The sequence below is a fragment of the Littorina saxatilis genome, linkage group LG9, assembly GCF_037325665.1.
Source record: "Littorina saxatilis isolate snail1 linkage group LG9, US_GU_Lsax_2.0, whole genome shotgun sequence".
Lineage (NCBI taxonomy): Eukaryota > Metazoa > Mollusca > Gastropoda > Littorinimorpha > Littorinidae > Littorina > Littorina saxatilis.
This window is the reverse complement of record NC_090253.1, coordinates 52,003,402-52,025,901: the sequence shown is the minus strand read 5'-3', so window position 1 is coordinate 52,025,901 and position 22,500 is coordinate 52,003,402. Positions and strand designations below refer to the sequence as shown.

Below are 22,500 nucleotides of genomic sequence, written 5' to 3'. Positions count from 1 at the left end.
AGGTCTCGGGGCCAAGGTACCTCTCGTTTGGAGAAATCATAAACAACTTGTCGCCCGACGCGAAATCGAAGATCCCGGCTTGGCCGCTCTTGGTGCCGCCCTCGTTGTACCAAGCGAACACGTACTTCATGTCGTCGTTCTTGTAAAGATGTACATTCAGGGTGCTGCTATCTGGATCACCTCGCAAGGACACGATGTAGCTCCCAGCCGTGCCGATGGTCCATGTACGATAAGTGGGGTTGTAGAGCCAGCCGTAGTCGGTGGCAATTCTGCCGTCGAAGCTGAGTGTCTCATTCTTGTAGATTGTGCCCGTACGGTCTGCCCAGGCGGTGTAGGCTGCGTGCTGGTAGTTGTTGAGGTACGTTCGCTGGTTGCCTTCAAGGTATACGAAGGAGAAGGAGGTGCCGCCTTGCAGGGTCCCCCCGGAGTTAAAGGTTAGTTGGAGCTGTGGAGTGATTATTACATGAATGGAGTTGAGCTCAGAAAGTAATGAATACAGAAAGTAACTAATGCTGTTGACATACTTATGCTCAATCGTTGGCAGTTAGGCTGTTCTCCCTTGCAACGTTTACACTATGTTCCCAGCGGCCACAGCAGCCCCGTTTCTGGCCACCATGGACAAAACGGGATGCACGTAAGACAATATGGGGGGGGGGGGGGGAGGGGGGGACAGAATGGGCAAACGTGACAGGCCGTGATTGCCGTGGATGGCGTGTCAGATTTGTAAACTGTCAAAAAATGTGCCACGGCAGTCACGGTGCGGATTAGAAACCTAGTAGGACGTAGTGAAACGGAGTTCACGCAACAGAACGTGACAGTACGTAATAGGCCTTAACAAAACTTGGAGGCGTAGTGGGTCCGCAGTGGGTCCATAGTGGGACGGGAAGGATCTGTATTCCCCGGCATCTCACGGTCCTTTGAAGTTTGTGCACGTTCTGTCGCGTTTAGTGCGCGTTTTGTAACGGTTGCTTCACGATTACTGCGCATGTTGTTACGTTTTGCCACGTTTTGTCACCGTTCTCACAGCAAGCTAGGGTGTATGGTAGGCGTTTCGTCGCGTCCAATCACGACGCGTCCCGGTGTGTGACGGTTAACGGGCTCGACGCGTTACGAGGCGTTGCGTTCTACTACGGTCTGACACGGCGCGCGCGATCTGGGAGGGAGCCGGGCTACAATGATACAGTCCAGGATACAATGATTGCTATTGTTTGGGGGGGCCTTCTTTTTATACAGTGGGCACAAGCGTGCTCCAAAGCTGCCCGGCGTCCACGTTTCATCCGTACAAAGCCTTGACATGTGTCAGACCTTGATCAAAACGTGAGAAACGTGAGGGACCCCATCAGAACGTGCCGGGCCGGGAAGGAACGTACTGACATCCATGGCAGACCGTGGGCCGAACCAGAGTGCGCCTTGGAGCCTCCGGGACTCAGCCCTTTTCTCCCCCACGGCCCGTCACGGATACCGTGATAGACCGTGAAAAAACTTGACAGGACCACAAAAAAACCGACTTGAATACAGAGAAAACAAGTAGACAAAATCCCACGGCGCACTACGTTTGGGAAAAGGGGGCTGCCGTGGCCGCCGGGAACTCGTAGTGTAAACGAAGCATTACAAGAACATTCTTTCTCGTGCAAAGTTCGGCTCATTATCTCAGATCTGGTAAAGTGTTTACACATGATATAAGACCCTCCCTCCCCCCTAGCCACAATCAGACCATCCCACCCCCCTAGTCACATGCCCACATTCAGACCATCCCTCCCCCCTAGTCACATGCCCACAATCAGACCATCCCTCCCCCCTAGTCACATGCCCACAATCAGATCATCCCCCCCCCCCCCCGTAGTCACATGCCCACAATCAGACCATCCCTCCCCCCTAGTCACATGCCCACAATCAGACCATCCCTCCCCCCTAGTCACATGCCCACAATCAGACCATCCCTCCCCCCTAGTCACATGCCCACAATCAGACCATCCCTCCCCCTAGTCACATGCCCACAATCAGACCATCTCCCCCCCTAGTCACATGCCCACAATCAGACCATCCCCCCCCCCCCTAGTCACATGCCCACAATCAGACCATCCCCCCCCCTAGTCACATGCCCACAATCAGACCATCCCTCCCCCCCTAGTCACATGCCCACAATCAGACCATCCCCCCCCCCTAGTCACATGCCCACAATCAGACCATCCCCCCCTCTAGTCACATGCCCACAACCAGGCCACCCCCCCCCCCCCTAGTCACATGCCCACAATCAGACCATCCCCCCCCCTTGTCACATGCCCACAATCAGACCATCCCCCCCCCTAGTCACATGCCCACAATCAGACCATCCCCCCCTCTAGTCACATGCCCACAATCAGGCCATCCCCCCCCCCCTAGTCACATGCCCACAATCAGACCATCCCCCCCCCTTGTCACATGCCCACAATCAGACCATCCCCCCCCCCTAGTCACATGCCCACAATCAGACCATCCCCCCCCTAGTCACATGCCCACAATCAGACCATCCCTCCCCCCTAGTCACATGCCCACAATCCGACCACCCCCCCCCCTAGTCACATGCCCACAATCAGACCATCCCTCCCCCCCCCCCAGACACATGCCCACAATCAGACCATCCCCCCCCCCCCTAGTCACATGCCCACAATCAGACCACCCCCCCCCCTAGTCACATGCCCACAATCAGACCATCCCTCCCCCCCTAGTCACATGCCCACAATCAGACCATCTCCCCCCCCTAGTCACATGCCCACAATCAGACCATCCCACCCCCCTAGTCACATGCCCACAATCAGACCATCCCTCCCCCCTAGTCACATGCCCACAATCAGACCATTCCTCCCCCCTAGTCACATGCCCACAATCAGACCATCCCTCCCCCCTAGTCACATGCCCACAATCAGACCAGGGCGGGGAGATAGTTCAGTCAGCAGCAGCATTGGCATGGAAATCAGTTGTTGCTATCAGCATGATTGGTTCGATCCCAACGTTCGGCGAGGGATTTGATTCAAGATTCAACGTTATGCAGGCTCTCCTCGGTGTCCGAACACCCCCATGTGATACTAATACATGAATGAATGAATGAATGAATGAATGAATGAATGAATGAATGAATGAATGAATGAATGAATGAATGAATGAATGAATGAATGAATGAATGAATGAATGAATGAATGAATGAATGAATGAATGAATGAATGAATGAATGAGTTAATGAATGAATGGATGAATGAATGAATGAATGAACACAGAAAGAATGGGATCCAGGAGCAAAGAATTCCTATCTGAATCACTAATGTAAAAACTATGTAAATGAATAAATAACGAAAGAAATAAACGACACACAATGTGGCACCCGAACCCAGATACTCCCCCTCACCCTCTTTCCTAACCCTTCTCTCCCCCAAACACACTCTGTCAAACTCACAGCTTCTCCAGCTAGCAAGTAGAAAGCTCCGGACGCAGAGATGGCTTTGTCACCGTTACAGAAGACGTTGAAGAGTCCACCCCCAACGTTCAGACTGACATCACCGCTGCCGCAGTCTGGTCTTGCACTCACCCAATAAATCCCATTATGTTTGGCTCTGAACGTTGAAGTGGCTGGAATGGACTTCCAGGTCCGGCCGGAGAGGTACTGGTGATGGAAGTGTACGGCGTTGGACTGGCTCGAGGAGTACCCGTTGCTGCGTACAGTTACGAAGCTGTCCTGTAACAGTATAGCTGTCTTTTATCTATCCGTGGCTAGGTGTTTGAAACAAGGAGAGGTCTGAGAATCCTGTATCGAATTCTGTACAGCGAAAATGGCCTGAAACACGACCAGCACTGGCTGCATGACAGCTTCATTCAACGTCTGACGGTTGCGCTAGTAACTTCCTGTTTGCTCTTTCAGGGCTGAGCATACATTCTTTTCAAGAGGGATTGTGGGAGGAAACTAACTGCCTCGACAGTTATGCGAATTGTCTTTCTTTAAACAATTAATCTATTATTTAAACAGGTTTCTTTTACATATAATTCCGATAACCAGGACTACATATATATATTGATTGTTTTGAAACCGTTTTTCGGAACAATGTAAATTAAACTGGTCATGCCAAAACAATAGGAAGGCCCAGAGCATTCAGAGTCAATTCAACCTATTCTACAATGCAGCGCTCTGCACGGACCCCCATCCTAGGGGGTCCCGGGCCCCAGCTTTTAGTGTTTAGAGGGTCCATGGACACCAAACCCCCCGCTTTTACTGTTTAGAGGGTCCATGGACACCAAACCCCCCGCTTTTAGTGTTTAGAGGGTCCGTGGACACCAAACCCCTTGTGTTCTTAAAATGCATTGTGTTCGCGAATAGTGAGATATGAAATGTCTGTTTTCATCAAAATATTCGCAGAGGGCACTTCGACTATACCGTGTTAAATACATATCTTTTCGTCGTGAAATGGGCAGTTGTGCTAGCACTATACTTGACTGACGACTATACCGTGTTAAATACATATCTTTTCGTCGTGAAATGGGCAGTTGTGCTTGCACTATACTTGACTGACGACTATACCGTGTTAAATACATATCTTTTCGTCGTGAAATGGGCAGTTGTGCTTGCACTATACTTGACTGACGACTATACCGTGTTAAATACATATCTGTTCGTCGTGAAATGGGCAGTTGTGCTAGCACTATACTTGACTGACGACTATACCGTGTTAAATACATATCTTTTCGTCGTGAAATGGGCAGTTGTGCTAGCACTATACTTGACTGACGACTGCAGTCTGAAGGAGTTCTTACGGTATGCACGAAAGAGGAAATGTAGTGCGTCCTGGGACCCGCTCTTTATATGTTCCATGCGTCCCGGGACCCTCTCAAAGAATTTCTAGTACGTGATTTTGGCTTCTAGTGCATATAGAACGCGGGGACGCGCACTTTAGGGAGCCCTGAAAAAGGGTACAAGCACCAATAACGTCAAACGATTTCTGGCAGACAACATACGGCAAGAACATGTCTGATTTTTTGGACAGTCAGCAATCATAGTCATACTGAAACTAAGTGATAAAAGCCTGACCTTTATGTAGGAGGCTAAGGCCATGCCGTAGTTGGTGGCACCTTCGGGATCTCCAGTGAACCTGGCACCTACTCTGGTTCCAGCCTTGAGGTACAGTCCCACCGTCAGACCCGCAATAACATATTCTTCAGCGTAAGCCACGAAGCCAGCATCGTGTCCGTCGAGCTGCAGGAACATATCCGTTCTACCGTCGGGGTCAGCAACCATGGTGATGATGAACACGCCGTCCACAGGCACTATGGTACTCGTCACCAGTCTCATCTGGCCGAGGATGATAAATATCAGCAGCATGCGGAGTGTTGCTGTCATTATAGACATTTTTATCGCGAACGTGCTTGCAGGGGTTGTAGCAGTTGGTGGTGATGGTGTTGTCGTTGTTGTTTTACTACAACAAATGTTGTTGGAGTCAAGTATACGGGGAGACCACCTGTTTACAGGAAAGATGATGAAATCACTTCGGCGGCGAGACCTAAACCAATCTCTCACATCTGGAGACGAAGTGAGAAAGAAGCCAATGACGACTGTTGGCCTTGCTTGAATATATATGTAGCCAGGAGAAAAACTGAGACTCGCTTTAAAAGGTCACTTTCAGTTTACAGTTTAAATCCTAGGAATCATGTAAAGAGATCAATACCAGCTGACAGCTTAAACCCCTTGAACTACACGTGGAGGTGACTGTCAGTTTACAGCTTAAACCCCTTGAAATACACGTAGAGGTGACTGTCAGTTAACATCTTAAACCCCTTGAATTACACGTAGAGGTGAACATATAGCGCAAGTCCCGATAACAGGTTTACAATTCAAATGCAAGAAACAGAAGAAAAAACCCGCAAAAATGCGACCTAAACTAACAATAACATAGCCATAATAACACACGCACACACACACACGCACACACACACACACACACACACACACACACACGCACACACACACACACACACACACACACACACACACACACACAGACACACAGACAGACACACAGACAAATCGAAGATTGCGTACTTTCCTTCAGTAACGATACTCCCGTACACGACGTCCTAGAAAACCAGCATATTATTCAGATTCACAGGCTTCGTTCACAACGAACAAGATTCCGGAGTCTCAGGAGAATGCACACGGTTATTACAGGCAGGGCCAGCAGAGCCGTGTTAGTTATTCCCTTGTTTTGTCACTGATGATAGACAGGGCCAGCAGAGCCGTGTTAGTTATTCCCTTGTTTTGTCACTGATGATAGACAGGGCCAGCAGAGCTGTGTTAGTTATTCCCTTGTTTTGTCACTGATGATAGACTGGGCCAGCAGAGCCGTGTTAGTTATTCCCTTGTTTTGTCACTGATGATAGACAGGGCCAGCAGAGCTGTGTTAGTTATTCCCTTGTTTTGTCACTGATGATAGACAGGGCCAGCAGAGCTGTGTTAGTTATTCCCTTGTTTTTGTCACTGATGATAGACAGGGCCAGCAGAGCTGTGTTAGTTATTCCCTTGTTTTGTTACTGATGATAGGCAGGGCCAGCAGAGCCGTGTTAGTTATTCCCTTGTTTTGTCACTGATGATAGACAGGGCCAGCAGAGCCGTGTTAGTTATTCCCTTGTTTTTGTCACTGATGATAGACAGGGCCAGCAGAGCCGTGTTAGTTATTCCCTTGTTTTTGTCACTGAAGATAGACAGGACCAGCAGAGCCGTGTTAGTTATTCCCTTGTTTTTGTCACTGATGATAGACAGGGCCAGCAGAGCCGTGTTAGTTATTCCCTTGTTTTGTCACTGATGATAGACAGGGCCAGCAGAGCCGTGTTAGTTATTCCCTTGTTTTGTCACTGATGATAGACAGGGCCAGCAGAGCCGTGTTAGTTATTCCCTTGTTTTGTCACTGATGATAGACAGGGCCAGCAGAGCCGTGTTAGTTATTCCCTTGTTTTTGTCACTGATGATAGACAGGGCCAGCAGAGCCGTGTTAGTTATTCCCTTGTTTTGTCACTGATGATAGACAGGGCCAGCAGAGCCGTGTTAGTTATTCCCTTGTTTTGTCACTGATGATAGACAGGGCCAGCAGAGCCGTGTTAGTTATTCCCTTGTTTTGTCACTGATGATAGACAGGGCCAGCAGAGCCGTGTTAGTTATTCCCTTGTTTTGTCACTGATGATAGACAGGGCCAGCAGAGCCGTGTTAGTTATTCCCTTGTTTTTGTCACTGATGATAGACAGGGCCAGCAGAGCCGTGTTAGTTATTCCCTTGTTTTGTCACTGATGATAGACAGGGCCAGCAGAGCCGTGTTAGTTATTCCCTTGTTTTGTCACTGATGATAGGCAGGGCCAGCAGAGCCGTGTTAGTTATTCCCTTGTTTTGTCACTGATGATAGGCAGGGCCAGCAGAGCCGTGTTAGTTATTCCCTTGTTTTGTCACTGATGATAGGCAGGGCCAGCAGAGCCGTGTTAGTTATTCCCTTGTTTTGTCACTGATGATAGGCAGGGCCAGCAGAGCCGTGTTAGTTAGTCCCTTGTTTTGTCACTGAAGATATGATCAAGAGCGTTTTGTTTTGTGCATGCGCAACCGTGCTAGCTTAGCTCGTGTTCCGGATCTCGTTCGGTCGTCACTTAAACGTAACTTCCAGAACACTTGTTTTAATCAATATAAAGTTGAAGATCTGATTTGCCCCCGGACAGGATTTAGGGATAACATATAAAATCCCCTGAATAGGAGTGGATGCAGTGCAGATAACGTATGATTGCTGAAGCAACGATTTGTCTTTTTGTCGCCGATTACTATATAAACAATCAAACGGTATGCACAGCTATCTCACAGATGACACTATTATTAATCCACAATACGTTGAAGATACGGTTTGCCTCTGTTACGAAGCGGTTTACTCGTATCTGTGGTAATGTGTATTGTTGTAAATAGAATAGACTATAGCGATGGTCAGACATTGGAAAGGGCTATAGGCTGCATACCGTCGCGTTGACCGCAGTTGAACCTTGTGTAACTGACAAGGTTTTTCACGTGCAAGTAATGCAGGCGACAGCTCACTGGCAATGTCATAGCAAAAACGACTTTGTAAAATCAGTCGCCGTCAAGGAGCCAAGCTCGACTCATGTTTTTCGTAACACGTTAGCAGACGGGCTCCTGTTTTAGGTATCTGACTGAAGAAGGATGAAGACTGACGAACTTTCCCTATCAGTCTACGTGATATCTTCCATTTTCATATTCATGCCAGGCCGGCGACTGTACTAAATGTTGGCTTTACACTCTTTTGAGGTATGTTTGAAACCGGTTATATTTTCATGTCATGCTGTCGTATGTGAGAAGAGTGACTGTTTCTGTGTTTAATGTTATTGTGTAGGCCTAAGCTATTGTGCTACACTGCTTAAACATGTGAGGGTTTTACGTAACGTTTTCTTGGCTTTAGAAAACAGGAATTAACGTGTAAATAATTATATTGGCTCATGCAGCTTAATATGTTGGACGAGTGAGTATTTTTATTGTGCGAGTGAAAGAAACTAAAGACAAGTTGATTTATGGACTATAAACTTTACAGTGTTCCAACTGGAGGGTTTTCATCGACGGAGGCTGAACTGAACTGGTGACTGCGGCTTGATGTACATGACCATGGCATGGAGAGCTGGCAGGGTTCTACAGTTAGCCGCCGAGACGAACTGGAAGGATCAAGGACTACGTCAAGCAATGGTCGCGGTGTCGTGAGGACTGGTGCATCCTTGTCAGTCGTCTGAAGGACTTACAGCCATACCAACATCTTGAAAGCCGAAAGATGGCAGTAGGGTAACGTACAGTAGAATACCTATTCGTCTTACCTGTTAAGCTGCTTTGTTTGAGCCAAAAGGTGTCTGCGTCTTGGACTGTAGAGTTTCTTGCGGTGTTGTCGGCCTAGGGTACTGGTCGAAGCCCGGAAATGATTTTGTGATGTAAAAAGCTTTGTAAACTAATAATAATTAGTCTTGGCAGTGTCAAGATCCATTTAACACCAGGTTTTTGCGTGTGTGAGTGCGTGTGCGCTTGTGCCTTGTAAGCTACGGTAGCGGACAACTATTCAGATTACATTCAAGTCTGTAAACAAATACTAAATTTATAGAGTTGTGTAGAGGCATTTATGATTGTCTAAAAACCGGGCTATACCACTCCATAACATCTGGCGCCCAATAAGGGACCATAACATCTGGCGCCCAATAGTGTTTGTTTGTTTGACCCTTTAGCAGTATTGTTTTCTATCTCAAGGCACGTGCGCTTACACGGGTGTGAATGATTGTTTTGTTTGTCCTGTTTGTCCAGTAACATTTTCAGATTTGATTTGATTTTTGATTTGATGTGTTGACTGGCATATTCTTGCAAGGTCTTACTCGAGTTTCATTCATGATATTTTTTTTAAACAGCTTCTGAACATGACCTATATATAATTCTTTTGACTTTTTGGATAATCTCTGATCGAGATTCAGAAAATTTCATCGTTTTTTCAACAATTCATTTTCTTTTGAGGAAAGGGGGTGATGTTACGAAGCGGTTTACTCGTATCTGTGGTAATGTGTATTGTTGTAAATAGAATAGACTATAGCGATGGTCAGACATTGGAAAGGGCTATAGGCTGCATACCGTCGCGTTGACCGCAGTTGAACCTTGTGTAACTGACAAGGTTTTTCACGTGCAAGTAATGCAGGCGACAGCTCACTGGCAATGTCATAGCAAAAACGACTTTGTAAAATCAGTCGCCGTCAAGGAGCCAAGCTCGACTCATGTTTTTCGTAACACGTTAGCAGACGGGCTCCTGTTTTAGGTATCTGACTGAAGAAGGATGAAGACTGACGAACTTTCCCTATCAGTCTACGTGATATCTTCCATTTTCATATTCATGCCAGGCCGGCGACTGTACTAAATGTTGGCTTTACACTCTTTTGAGGTATGTTTGAAACCGGTTATATTTTCATGTCATGCTGTCGTATGTGAGAAGAGTGACTGTTTCTGTGTTTAATGTTATTGTGTAGGCCTAAGCTATTGTGCTACACTGCTTAAACATGTGAGGGTTTTACGTAACGTTTTCTTGGCTTTAGAAAACAGGAATTAACGTGTAAATAATTATATTGGCTCATGCAGCTTAATATGTTGGACGAGTGAGTATTTTTATTGTGCGAGTGAAAGAAACTAAAGACAAGTTGATTTATGGACTATAAACTTTACAGTGTTCCAACTGGAGGGTTTTCATCGACGGAGGCTGAACTGAACTGGTGACTGCGGCTTGATGTACATGACCATGGCATGGAGAGCTGGCAGGGTTCTACAGTTAGCCGCCGAGACGAACTGGAAGGATCAAGGACTACGTCAAGCAATGGTCGCGGTGTCGTGAGGACTGGTGCATCCTTGTCAGTCGTCTGAAGGACTTACAGCCATACCAACATCTTGAAAGCCGAAAGATGGCAGTAGGGTAACGTACAGTAGAATACCTATTCGTCTTACCTGTTAAGCTGCTTTGTTTGAGCCAAAAGGTGTCTGCGTCTTGGACTGTAGAGTTTCTTGCGGTGTTGTCGGCCTAGGGTACTGGTCGAAGCCCGGAAATGATTTTGTGATGTAAAAAGCTTTGTAAACTAATAATAATTAGTCTTGGCAGTGTCAAGATCCATTTAACACCAGGTTTTTGCGTGTGTGAGTGCGTGTGCGCTTGTGCCTTGTAAGCTACGGTAGCGGACAACTATTCAGATTACATTCAAGTCTGTAAACAAATACTAAATTTATAGAGTTGTGTAGAGGCATTTATGATTGTCTAAAAACCGGGCTATACCACTCCATAACAGCCTCCGGATAGGATTTAGGGATAAAAGAGAGAAAATCCCCTGTATAGAAGTGGATGTGCGGCTTTAAGAAGACAGCAGATGTCGAGAATGGTCCGCGTTGGTATTTTCCGACCATGGCGGTCTGTGCTTACTCCAAGTGTGTTCGAGCCTCTGAGTCAATACAATTGAGTCAATACAATTGAGTCAATACAATTGAGTCAATACAATTGAGTCAATACAATTGAGTCAATACAATTGAGTCATTACAATTGAGTCAATACAATTGAGTCAATACAATTGAGTCAATACAATTGAGTCAATACAGTTGAGTCAATACAATTGAGTCAATACAATTGAGTCAATACAATTGAGTCCATACAATTGAGTCAATACAATTGAGTCAATACAATTGAGTCACTACAAATGAGTCAATACAATTGAGTTAATACAATTGAGTCACTACAAATGAGTCACTACAATTGAGTCAATACAATTGAGTCAATACAATTGAGTCAATACAATTGAGTCAATACAATTGAGTCAATACAATTGAGTCAATACAATTGAGTCAATACAATTGAGTCCAGCTGTGTTCGTAGTGCAGGCCACAGCATTGCTGCAGCAAAGATGTGTTTTTGTGTCACAGATTACGATAATATAAACAGTCAAAAGCTGCACAACTATCTCACAGATGACTTCACATACCTTTTAGTATTTCCATCCAAATGTGGTTTGTCAGTTTGCATCCTCCGCCTTTTTTAATTGACATTTCTCGTGACCCCGTTCTGGGACTGAAGGCTGTATGCGGTGTGCCAACATGGACCCACATACCATCTTTTACAATGCTCTTACGTAATCAAACACAATGTCTTGACGTAAAGTACCCAAGACAGAAAGGAGTACCCCGTACGCCGGTGTCACGAACTGAAAACTCTGCCTGAACAATCCTTCTCATTGCGGTCAATGCGCCATGCGCTAACATTGGGAGATTAATCAGGTCGTGAACAACCTAACCCTAACCATAATCCTAACCCTAACCCTAACCCTAATCCACGGTCCGTTTGGTCAAAGGGTCGCATTTGTTAAGTCCAGGATTGGCTCAAGCGCATTGGCCGCACTGAGAGGGATTGTTCAGCAGAGGTTTCAGTTCGTGACACCGGGACTTCTAGACTTCCATAAAGGCTTTTGACGTAATAAGATCACGTCCGGGACGTGACGTCAGCCTGGTCTAGGGGCTACGCTGCCCTGCTCCAACAATGATCAACATTAATTCGTACAACAAATTATAGTTTTTAACTCTTTGCAAGAGGGTCAATCAAACTTGGTATAATTTTAAAATGGAAAGATGCCTGATTCCGGCTTTTTACACAAGTTGAGGCGGCACCGTCCTGTCCTTGTTCTATAAGCAAAATGATTGTCTAGTTGAGTAATGTTGATTGTTTGCGTTGTGAATTCAGAGCTCAAACTCAGGTGGCATCCTATCATTATTTGTTGATACATGTCGTATTGAATCCAACCAAAGACTATTTCTCGTGAAATTATTTGACGAATTGAGCTCCCAAATAAAAGCATAATTATTGAAATTGGTCATTTGTTGGAGAAAACAATTACTGCCATGATTGTCTCCCTCAAGGGAAAATGCAAACGTAATATCGACATGGTTGTCCCCCTTCATTCGTGTCTCGGTGTTTTCCTTTTAAACCCTATGTAAATAAAAGGCATGAGAATCGATTAAACATTGGATTTTCCTTCTGTGAGCCATGTGACGTCTGAGGCCGACACAAATTTATATTCAGGGCCGAGACTTCGAAGGAATTACTTGCGTCATATTTGAGACACGCGGATTAACCCACAGATTAAAACACACGTCTGCCAAACTGCAAAAATGAAGTGATTTGCAAATCTATCTCGGGAAGAAATTGAAAACAAAAGACTACTTTTAACTCCTGTTACAACGCAAAAAGCAACAACATCGGCTGCCAAAGTTTTTCGGGATTATTTTGCTCAAAATGAAAAGCAGGTCGATTTTGAACAGTATAATGACAAACAGGAATTGGATGCCGCTGTCTCGTCTTTCTACATTGACGCAAGAACAAAAACAGGCGAGTTATACACACAAAAAACAAGTCTGGACGCAGCTAGTTCGGGACCGCATCAACCGTCATTTGAAAAGTCCCCCATAGAACAAGGGCGTCGACATCCTCAGTGTCACAGACCCTAGCTTTGCCTCTTCCAATGAGATGTTCAAAGTCGCCGTGAGGGAGATCAATTCAGCACAGGGAAAAGCCGCCATCAATTTCCTCCAACCACCTGTGTCCGACACTGACCGCACCAAGCTGTACAACAGCATCTAAACAGCATCTACCTCACTCAGGCAACACCTAACCGGGCTGTACAATAAGGTACACTTTGACACAAGATATTACTTCTGCAGGCTGGGTGCCGACAATATGCACACAATGACCATGCAAACATTCGAAGTCAAGACGAATGTAAACTCGAAATCAAGCGCCTGTCAAATGTCACCTACTCGCGTGACCCAGCTGTCTGACACGCTCGCAATGCGCTGTGTTGAAGGCGTAACACTACCAGGACAAAGTGTGTCCCAGTCTTGACGCTGTGTGTGCAGATATATCTACTCGGGGAGTTGTGTACATCACAACAGGTGAGTGTGTGATCTTTCAAACTCCTCTTCTTATGTAGACCAATTGTGTTGGCTGGTGGGTTGGTTGGTTGGTTGGTTGGTTGGTTGGTTGATATTCTGTATCGTCTCTTCAATAGATATTGCTATCAGAGACTGTTGCACATTTGCTCCGTTTAATGTCTAGGTTCACATGGCAAGCACCATGCTTAAAACTGTTAACATCCTGATCTCTCACTATAAAAAGAAGGTTCTACAGTTTATAACTTTCACATTTGTTACTTCCAATCGTGTACGAATGTTGTCACCAAGACGTGTTCATAAATAGTTAAATGAGGATTATCAACTGAGAAAGGTTCTACTTTCAGTTTCCGGGAAATGTGTTTTCGGTTAGCCTGAATCGATCATAGCTGTGAGATACTTCGGGTGATCGCTAGACTTGCTGTGCGTGGTTAGTTGCTGTCCTAATTGTGCTTGCTGCATTGTGTTTTGTATTGACCAGAGCCTTTCTTCTCTCCTGTATGTAGAAAGCCTATCTAGCTATTTTGTGGTCAGGTTCTGCTGATTTGTTCATACTGCTGAGAGTAAAATAGTTATACTTGTCAAAATAACACTGTGCGAACTGTGTTACCTGTCATAGAATACTAGGCACATGTGTTTGCGTGTAGATCTGTAACTGTGATGTCAGATGATTCTGTTTATTGTATACACTGCCATTTGTTTTTTGTTGACTATGGTTTGGGAAAGGCCTGTTAAAGACAAACTTCATCTTCAACTGCCACAATCTCCTTTCTAGTCAAACAACGGGTTTGAACATAAATGGTCTAATCACACAAATCTGCATTTAAACATATATCTGCCTTGCCTTAATGACGGGTGTTAGAGTGTTAGCAAACCGATTCCGCCAAGTGAAATCTTCGTCAGCGCTTTCTCGGGTGACGCAGAGTGTGTCTGTGTGTCAGTCCCATGTTGTGTACAGCGCTGTCTGGCCATTCTGTGCTAGATGTTTTATCAAGCGTTTCACACGGCTCTCGCATTGTTTGTGTAACAAGAACGGCGGTCGTGTAGAATACTATCTGCTGTCGTATACAGGTGTATATACTCACTTCCTCGTTGAGCAACTTGGTTTCAATTGAATGTTTCTTTTCTTTACATGTCAGTATGGTTGAGAATGAAAGTAGTTAGTGTGTTCATTGCAATGCTTGTTAAGAGGTGTAAGCTGACAGGCTGTATTCACTTCCTTGTTAAGCAACTTGATTTCAATTGACATTGTTTTTTCTCCAGATGTGGCACATTATTAAGACAAAAATAAGTAATGTGTTGATTGCAATGTTTTTAAGAGGTGTCAGGAACCTGTCACAGGATAACTCTCTCTCATGGTTGTGTTTGTCCTTAGACCGCGTACGTTCCTTTGATTGTATGACAATCACGTTATTCCATATCAAATCGTCCTCTTCTGGTAAATCGGGTTTTTTTAATTCTAAGAAATCGTTGTATTATATTGTGTGCCTGTATTTCTGAAGCAGAACACATTTTACTTGCATCCTGGTTCACCCGGCGGCATTCACAGATTTCTCTGTGCCGCTATGTTTTGTGTCTGGCAACAGTAGCACTGGCACAAACAGCTCCTGCTGTTGTTGTTGTTGTTGTTGTTGTTGTTGTTGTTGTTGTTGTTGTTGTTGTTGTTTTCATAAAATCCTTTCTCATACCGTCTTTAAATCGCTAAACACACCATTCTCATTGTTCTCCCTTCAGAACTAACTCGTAACCATGGCTACGGCAGCTAGTACAAGCTCAGCGGACAGTGACACAGAATGCTCCGTGTGTCACGAGCTGTTCAAGAACCCCAAACTGCTGCCCTGTGCTCACGTCCTGTGTCGCCACTGTCTTCTCTCCTGGCTCGCCTCCAACCCCGAGGCCCTCTGTCCGCTCTGCAGGGGCGCCATCGCGGACCCCAAAGAGAAAAGCAAGACGAAGGGGTGGGAGGAGGTGGTGGACGCCTTACCGGATGACGTCGCCATGGCAGCGCTGGTAGAGAGTACACGTGTACTGAGCCAGGACCACGTGTGTGTTGTGTGTCAGTCAGCCGCCGTGTCCATCTGTCTGACCTGCAACGACATGATGTGTAAACCCTGCGGGCAGGCACACATCAAATACTCCGTGACCCGTGACCACAAGGTGGAAGACCTGTCCAGCATGACAGCGGAAGAGCTAGCCGCCAGTCAGCCTGACCACTGCAGCGTGCACACCAGCAAGCCCTGCGAGCTCTTCTGTCCCACTCACGGGGCCGCCATTTGCCACCTGTGTGCCAGCGCCAAGCACCGCGCATGCCCAGACCTGACTGAACTGGCGGAAGCGGCGGACAGATCACGTGAGGAGCTGAGTCAGATGGTGACGTCACTACTGACGGAAGAGCAGCAGCTGGAAGAAGCTGTGGCAGCGTTGGAGCGCCACCTGGAGGCCACAGAGAAAGTGGTGCAAGAAGCTGTGGCTGAGATCGACAGAACCTGCGACCAGTTGGAGAACTCTGTCAAGGAATGCAGGCGTCGTCTGAAGAAGATGACGCTAGACGCCAAGGCCAAGGTGAAGGACACAGTCTTAACCGTCAAGGTCACCTTGTTGGATCATCGAGGCAGGCTGACGTCACACCGACGTGTTGCTGATCGCACCACCAGAGGGGCCACCAATAAAGTAATGTGTGACGTGACTCGTGCTTTGAGGAATCGTGTGAAGGACATACTGGTCACTTGTGGTCAACTCTCAGTGAACTGGAAGTCGGTTTCCACGGTTACGCTGACCATTGACGCTGCAGCAGTGGCCCGCATTGAGAAGGAACTGTCGGCACTGGGTCAGGTGAAGGTCAAGCCTGTCAGCATCAGTACACGTCAGGTAAGGAGGATCTCATCCATCAGTACACGTCAGGTAAGGATGGTATTATTCATCAGTACACGACAGGTAAGGATAATCTCATTCATCAGTACACGTCAGGTAAGGATGATATTCATCAGTACACGACAGGTAAGGATAATCTCATTCATCAGTACACGTCAGGTAAGGATGATATTATTCATCAGTACACGACAGGTAAGGATAATCTTATTCATCAGTACATGTCAGGTAAGGGGGATCATATTCATCAGTACACGTCAGGTAAGGATGATCTTATTCATCAGTACACGTCAGGTAAGTTTGATATTATTCATCAGTACACGTCAGGTAAGGATTATATTATTCATCAGTACACGTCAGGTAAGGATGATATTATGCATCGGTACACATCAGGTAAGGATGATATTATTCATTGGTACACATCAGGTAAGGATGATATTATTCATCGGTACACGTCAGGTAAGGATGATATTATTTAGTCTCGGTACACAGACTAGACGGCAATTTCTAATGATTAGAGAGAACGCATGCGCAACCAATCACTTTTGGTTTCGCGCGTAACCAGGAAGCTTTCAGAATGTTTCTGTGCTCATAGAAATGGATTATTCATTTGGATTACAATGAGTTGGGTGAACAATTTTCTTTGTGATGTGTGCCTCGGAGTGTTATGTTTCGTGAGGACGATGTCATTAGCTCGGATGAATCAAGGTGAGAACTGACTTTTCATGATTAAATTTCACGCCGGACGCTCGCCGGTTTCTAACTGTTGAAGATGGCGGATTCCGCAGCAAAAAAGGACGCGGAGTCTGCTAGTACAAGTGGTGGTAAAAACATTAACAATGAAATGGTGGAAACTGTGCGTGATTTGATGGGGTCGATCATGAGCCCGCTTTTGGATAAACTGAAATCTCTGGAATCGAAATATGACGATCTCTTTCGTAACAATGATGATGATGAAAATCAATCTGTAAACAGTGATCTTGGCGATCAGTCTTTCTCCGTTTCATGCGGTGCTACCGGTGTTTCTAGCGGAGATTTTTCCAGCGGTGCTACCGTGGAAAACGTGAAGAAAAATGAAGCTATTGTTGACCCCGGCAGAGGTTCTGTGGCAGAGGGTTCAACAGAATCAGAATTTGACTTTTGCGTCAAAGCATCAGCTCAGTCAGGGGATCAGCTTGATGATATTTTTGCTGCGATGGAGGCAGACTTGGAAGTTGAAGAGAAAATAGGCGGTGTAGTGGATGAGAAGCTCGCAAACATCACTAAAAGCAGATTCACTGTCAAATTACCAGATCAAAAGCTCAAGGATAAGATGGAAAGTATCCTTATTCCGGCAAACTGTGTGGAAATAAAGGCTCCTATCCTTAATGAGGAGGTGATAGAGAAAGCAAATCTCGACAGAGGTGCAAGACAAAATGACACGCGACTGCTCAATGTACAGAAGCTGATTTCTAAATCAACCGCAGCACTCGTTACGGCAGCAAGCAAACTTCACACCTTCACAAAAGAGGTGTGCACTGACAACAGCAATGGTAGTACCGTGACAGTAGAGAGTACGAAGTTCAGGGCAGAACTGAATGGGATGTTGTCCGCATGTGGTGATGTTATCTGTCTGTTGGGAACAGCGCAGCAAGAGCTCAGCATCCGCCGTAAATACCAATTAGCTCGCGTTCTGCCAAAGGACATGGCAGCTATTTGCACAAACGAAAGCCTCCCCAGTCGTGACATGCTTTTTGGCGGGGATATCGAGAAAGCGATCAAAGGTGCTAAGGAGACTTACAAGATGAAAACTCCGCACACTTCAAGCTACAACAATCGTTTCCAACCATACCAGCGCAAGGGGCAAGGTGGTAGGCCTTTTTTAGGTCAAGGGAACACATACGGAAATCAACGAGGGCAGTCTTTCAGTCCCAGAGCTCGGGGGAGAGGTCAGAATCGGGGATTCGGAAAATTCAGAGGAAAACAGTAGACACAGAAGTTTCAAAAACTCCCGATGTGCGCAAAGACAAAGAGGTGAGGGAGTTTTATGATGAAGTTGAAAACATTAAAAATAGATTACAGGAACAAGCAGATCATTTTCAAGCAGGTCAAATTCGTTACTGCCTTCCCTCTTGGAAGGAAGTCTCAATAGATAAAGACATTTTGGAAATGGTACAAGGGATAAACATTGATTTCACAGAGACCCCTGTACAGAGAAAAAATCCTCAAAACTATAATTTTTCCGAAGAACAGAGAACAGCAATTGATTCAGAAATTGTCGAACTTCTCAAAAAAGGGGTGATAAGAAAAACAGATCACTCGGAGGATGATTTTCTGTCTCCAATTTTTGTGAGACCAAAAAAGAACAATACATGGAGATTAATTTTAAATCTGAGAGATTTGAATGAAAACATGATTTATCAGCATTTCAAAATGGAAACACTGAAGACAGCTTTGGAGCTAGTCACCAGAAATTGCTTCTTCTGTTCTTTGGATCTCAAAGATGCTTATTTTTCAGTGCCGGTAAATAAAGCATCTCAGAAATATTTGAAGTTTCTCTGGAAAGGAGAAGTATTTGTTTTCACTGCATGCCCAAACGGACTAGCACCCTGCCCACGTTTGTTCACAAAGTTACTGAAACCAGTCATGGCCCAGTTACATAGACTAGGATTTCTTTCAACAATCTTCATTGATGATACATTGCTTTTTGGAGATTCTGAAAAAGAATGTGTGCAAAATGTAAAAGAGTCATTGTCTCTTCTGGAAAAATTAGGATTTGTTGTGCATCCGGTGAAATCTGTTTTGATACCTTCCCATAATATAAGATATCTTGGGGTTGAAATTAATTCAGAGGACATGACAGTCACTTGAACAACAGAGAGGAAGGAAAGGATACATAAACTAGCCACTGAGCTGTTACATCAGGGGTATGCCACAGTAAGAACACTCGCAAAGTTCATTGGGCAAGTAGTGTCTGCTTTTCAGGCGGTGAAATTTGGTCCTCTCTGGTACAGATGCATGGAACAAGATAAAATTGCTGCTTTGAAGCAAAACAATAATGATTATGACTCCTCTGTGGAGTTCTCTGCTGAAGCCAAAACCGAAATGTTATGGTGGAGGGAGAATATCATGTCATCTGTTAATGATGTGGACACTGATCATGGTGACCCAGATTTCATAATGTTCACTGATGCATCAAAGAAAGGCTGGGGTTGTTCGTGTAGTCAAGGTAGAACAGGTGGACTATGGAATCAACAAGAAGCACAGCAGCACATCAATATTCTGGAATTGAAAGCTGCACTGCTGTCTTTGCAAACCTTTGCTAGGGACAAAACTAACATTCATCTCAGGCTTATGATGGACAATGTTACAGCCATTGCATGTGTTGACAAAATGGGGTCTACTTCGGTAACATGCAATGCAGTTGCTAAGGAAATCTGGTCATTTTGCATTATGCGAGGCATTTGGGTTTCATCGGCATACATACCAGGGATAGACAATGTAGAAGCAGATGAAGAATCTAGAGTACACAATCTAGATACAGAATGGGCCGTGAAGACTGACATTTTAACAAGTGCTCTGGATATTCTGGGTGCTAAACCAGAAATAGATTTGTTTGCGTCAAGGATAAACTGTAAATTCCCTCAATATGTATCATTTAGACCAGATCCAGAAGCTGTAGCGGTGAATGCTTTCACTCTATCATGGTCTAATAAACGTTTTTATGCTTTTCCACCCTTTTGTGTTATTGCCAGCATGCTGCACAAAATCAACAAAGAAAAAGCTACGGGAGTTGTAGTAGTTCCAGACTGGCCCAGTCAACCGTGGTTTCCAAAACTGGCAAAGATGTTGATAAACAATCCGGTGCTTGTGTCAGCAAGGGAAAATCTGCTATTCATGCCCTCAAATCTTCAGGAAAAACACAGACTGAGAAAGTCCTTAAGGTTGATCATTTGCGAAGTCTCAGGATCAGATATCGAATGTCAGGACTTTCGGCACAAGCTTCAAATATCATCTTTTCGTCATGGAGAGAGGGAACTAGGAAAGTTTACGCGTCCTATATCGCAAAATGGAAAAGCTATGCGTGCAGGAGATGTATACATACCGTTTCGCCGACTGTGAATGATGCGATCAACTTTCTAGCAACACTGTTCAGGGCAGGACTTGGCTATAGTGCCATTTGTGCGGCCAGATCGGCTCTATCTTGTTACTTAGACATTGCAGGATGTCCTCAATTTGGTGAACACTATTTAGTGAAACGATTTGTGAAAGGTGTGTTTGAACTTCGACCCGCTTTTCCTAAATATGCGTCCACATGGAATGTGGATGTTGTGCTGGAGCATTTGGAATTGTACTATCCACATGAACAAATAACACTGAAGGAATTGTCATACAAACTTGTAATGCTTTTGGCATTGTTATCTGCTCAAAGATGCCAAACTCTTCACAGTCTGTCAGTGAATTCAATGCATCTTTCCAACTCAAAATGTGTGTTTTATTTGAATGTATTGCTAAAACATTCTTGCAAAGGAAAACACTTAGCACCGCTGGAATTTTTAGCCTTTCCACAGAACAAGGCTTTGTGTATTGTGTCTGTGCTCAAAGAATATCTTCGAAGAACTAAGGAGTTTCGGGGATGCGAAAACAAACTGCTTTTGAGCTATCAAAAACCCTACAAACCCATCAGCAAGGACACCTTGGCTCGGTGGATGAGAGACGTTCTCACACGAGCTAATGTGGACACCCAAGTATTTGGTGCACACAGCACACGGGCAGCAAGTACGTCAGCTGCAGCATCACGGGGGGTCCCCATGGATGTTATCCTCAAAGCTGCAGGTTGGAGCAGCGAGTCAACGTTTTCGCGCTTCTACCACAAAGCAGCGACCGTTAATTTGGGGCAGTCTCTGTTGGACTCATATTTCTGCAAGGCTTAGGGGTGAGTTTCTATGTTATATAAAATTGTATTGGAGGTTGAGCAATATGTCACAAAGACAATCTCTAAAAAATCATTAGAAATTGCCGTCTAGTCTGTGTACCGAGACTAAATTGAAAGGACAGACGAGGCTTACCTGGTAAGGTGAAGGCTGGACCTGATTTAGTAGAGGTACACAGACTGCGACAGCTGTTCTAATCCCACCCTTAAGTGAGACTGTAATTCCCTCCGCATTTGGGATAAAATTAGGGCACTTAATTATTTGAAAACATGTGTTTGACTTTGTAACATATTGTTATCTGAAAGGTGATTGGTTGCGCATGCGTTCTCTCTAATCATTAGAACAGCCGTCGCAGTCTGTGTACCTCTACTAAATCAGGTCCAGCCTTCACCTTACCAGGTAAGCCTCGTCTGTCCTTTCAATTCATCGGTACACATTATGTAAGGATGATATTATTAATCAGTACACGTCAGGTAAGGATAATATTATTCATGAGTACACGTCAGATAAGGATGACATTTTTCATCAGTACACGTCAGGTAAGGATGATAATATTCATCAGTACACGACAGGTAAGGATAATCTTATTCATCAGTACACGTCAGGTAAGGGGGATCATATTCATCAGTACACGTCAGGTAAGGATGATATTAATCATCAGTACACGTCAGGTAAGGATACTATTATTCAGCATTACACGTCAGGTAAGGATGATATTATTCATCGGTACACATCAGGTAAGGATGATATTATTCATCGGTACACATCATGTAAGTATGACATTATTCATCAGTACACATCAGGGAAGGATGATATTATTGATCGGTACACGTCAGGTTAGGAGGATCTCATTCATCGGTACACGTCAGGTAAGGATGATCTCATTCATCAGTACACGTCATGTAAGGATGATCTCATCCATCAGTACACGTCAGGTAAGGATGATCTCATTCATCAGTACATGTCAGGTAAGGATGATCTCATTCATCAGCACACGTCAGGTAAGGATGATCTCATTCATCAGTACATGTCAGGTAAGGATGATCTCATTCATCAGCACACGTCAGGTAAGGAGGAATGTATTCATCGGTTTTTTCCTTCCCCACAAGCCTTGAGATCCGAACACTTTTCACAATAAACTACAGCTTGTTGATGATGTATTTTAAACAGCGTTTACTTATTTTAAACATTCAGATATGGTCAATCGAGTGATCTCTTCACAAATTATGT

The 22,500-nt window shown here is 45.0% G+C and overlaps 4 protein-coding genes across 5 annotated transcripts in view; 3 read left to right on the top strand and 1 right to left on the bottom strand.

Annotated features, from left to right (window-relative positions):
* LOC138976416 (uncharacterized) overlaps positions 1 to 5,876 on the bottom strand; it is a 6,353-nt gene extending 477 nt beyond the window's left edge. Inside the window, exons 1-3 of one of the 2 annotated variants that reach the window (XM_070349269.1) lie at positions 5,054 to 5,876; positions 3,563 to 3,709; positions 1 to 445 (exon numbers count right to left, since the gene is read on the bottom strand). The exon at positions 1 to 445 is cut by the window's left edge and continues 76 nt beyond it. In XM_070349269.1, the coding sequence (XP_070205370.1) occupies positions 1 to 445; positions 3,563 to 3,709; positions 5,054 to 5,371 (910 nt within the window). In that variant the 5' untranslated portion in view covers positions 5,372 to 5,876. Of the gene's footprint in view, positions 446 to 3,430; positions 3,710 to 5,053 lie in introns of both variants that reach the window. The other variant, XM_070349268.1, reaches the window with a different exon arrangement.
* Positions 1 to 22,500, top strand: part of LOC138976430 (amine sulfotransferase-like) — a 77,303-nt gene that overhangs the window by 15,608 nt on the left and 39,195 nt on the right. The gene's annotated exons all lie outside the window — the stretch shown is intronic.
* LOC138976420 (E3 ubiquitin-protein ligase TRIM56-like) overlaps positions 1 to 22,500 on the top strand; it is a 65,702-nt gene that overhangs the window by 39,761 nt on the left and 3,441 nt on the right. The gene's annotated exons all lie outside the window — the stretch shown is intronic.
* LOC138976944 (uncharacterized) lies at positions 12,563 to 18,326 on the top strand. Its single transcript, XM_070349838.1, has 3 exons — positions 12,563 to 13,492; positions 15,224 to 16,357; positions 17,349 to 18,326. The coding sequence occupies exons 2-3, from the start codon at positions 15,239 to 15,241 to the stop codon at positions 18,324 to 18,326; spliced, it is 2,097 nt and encodes a 698-aa protein (XP_070205939.1). The 5' UTR covers positions 12,563 to 13,492; positions 15,224 to 15,238.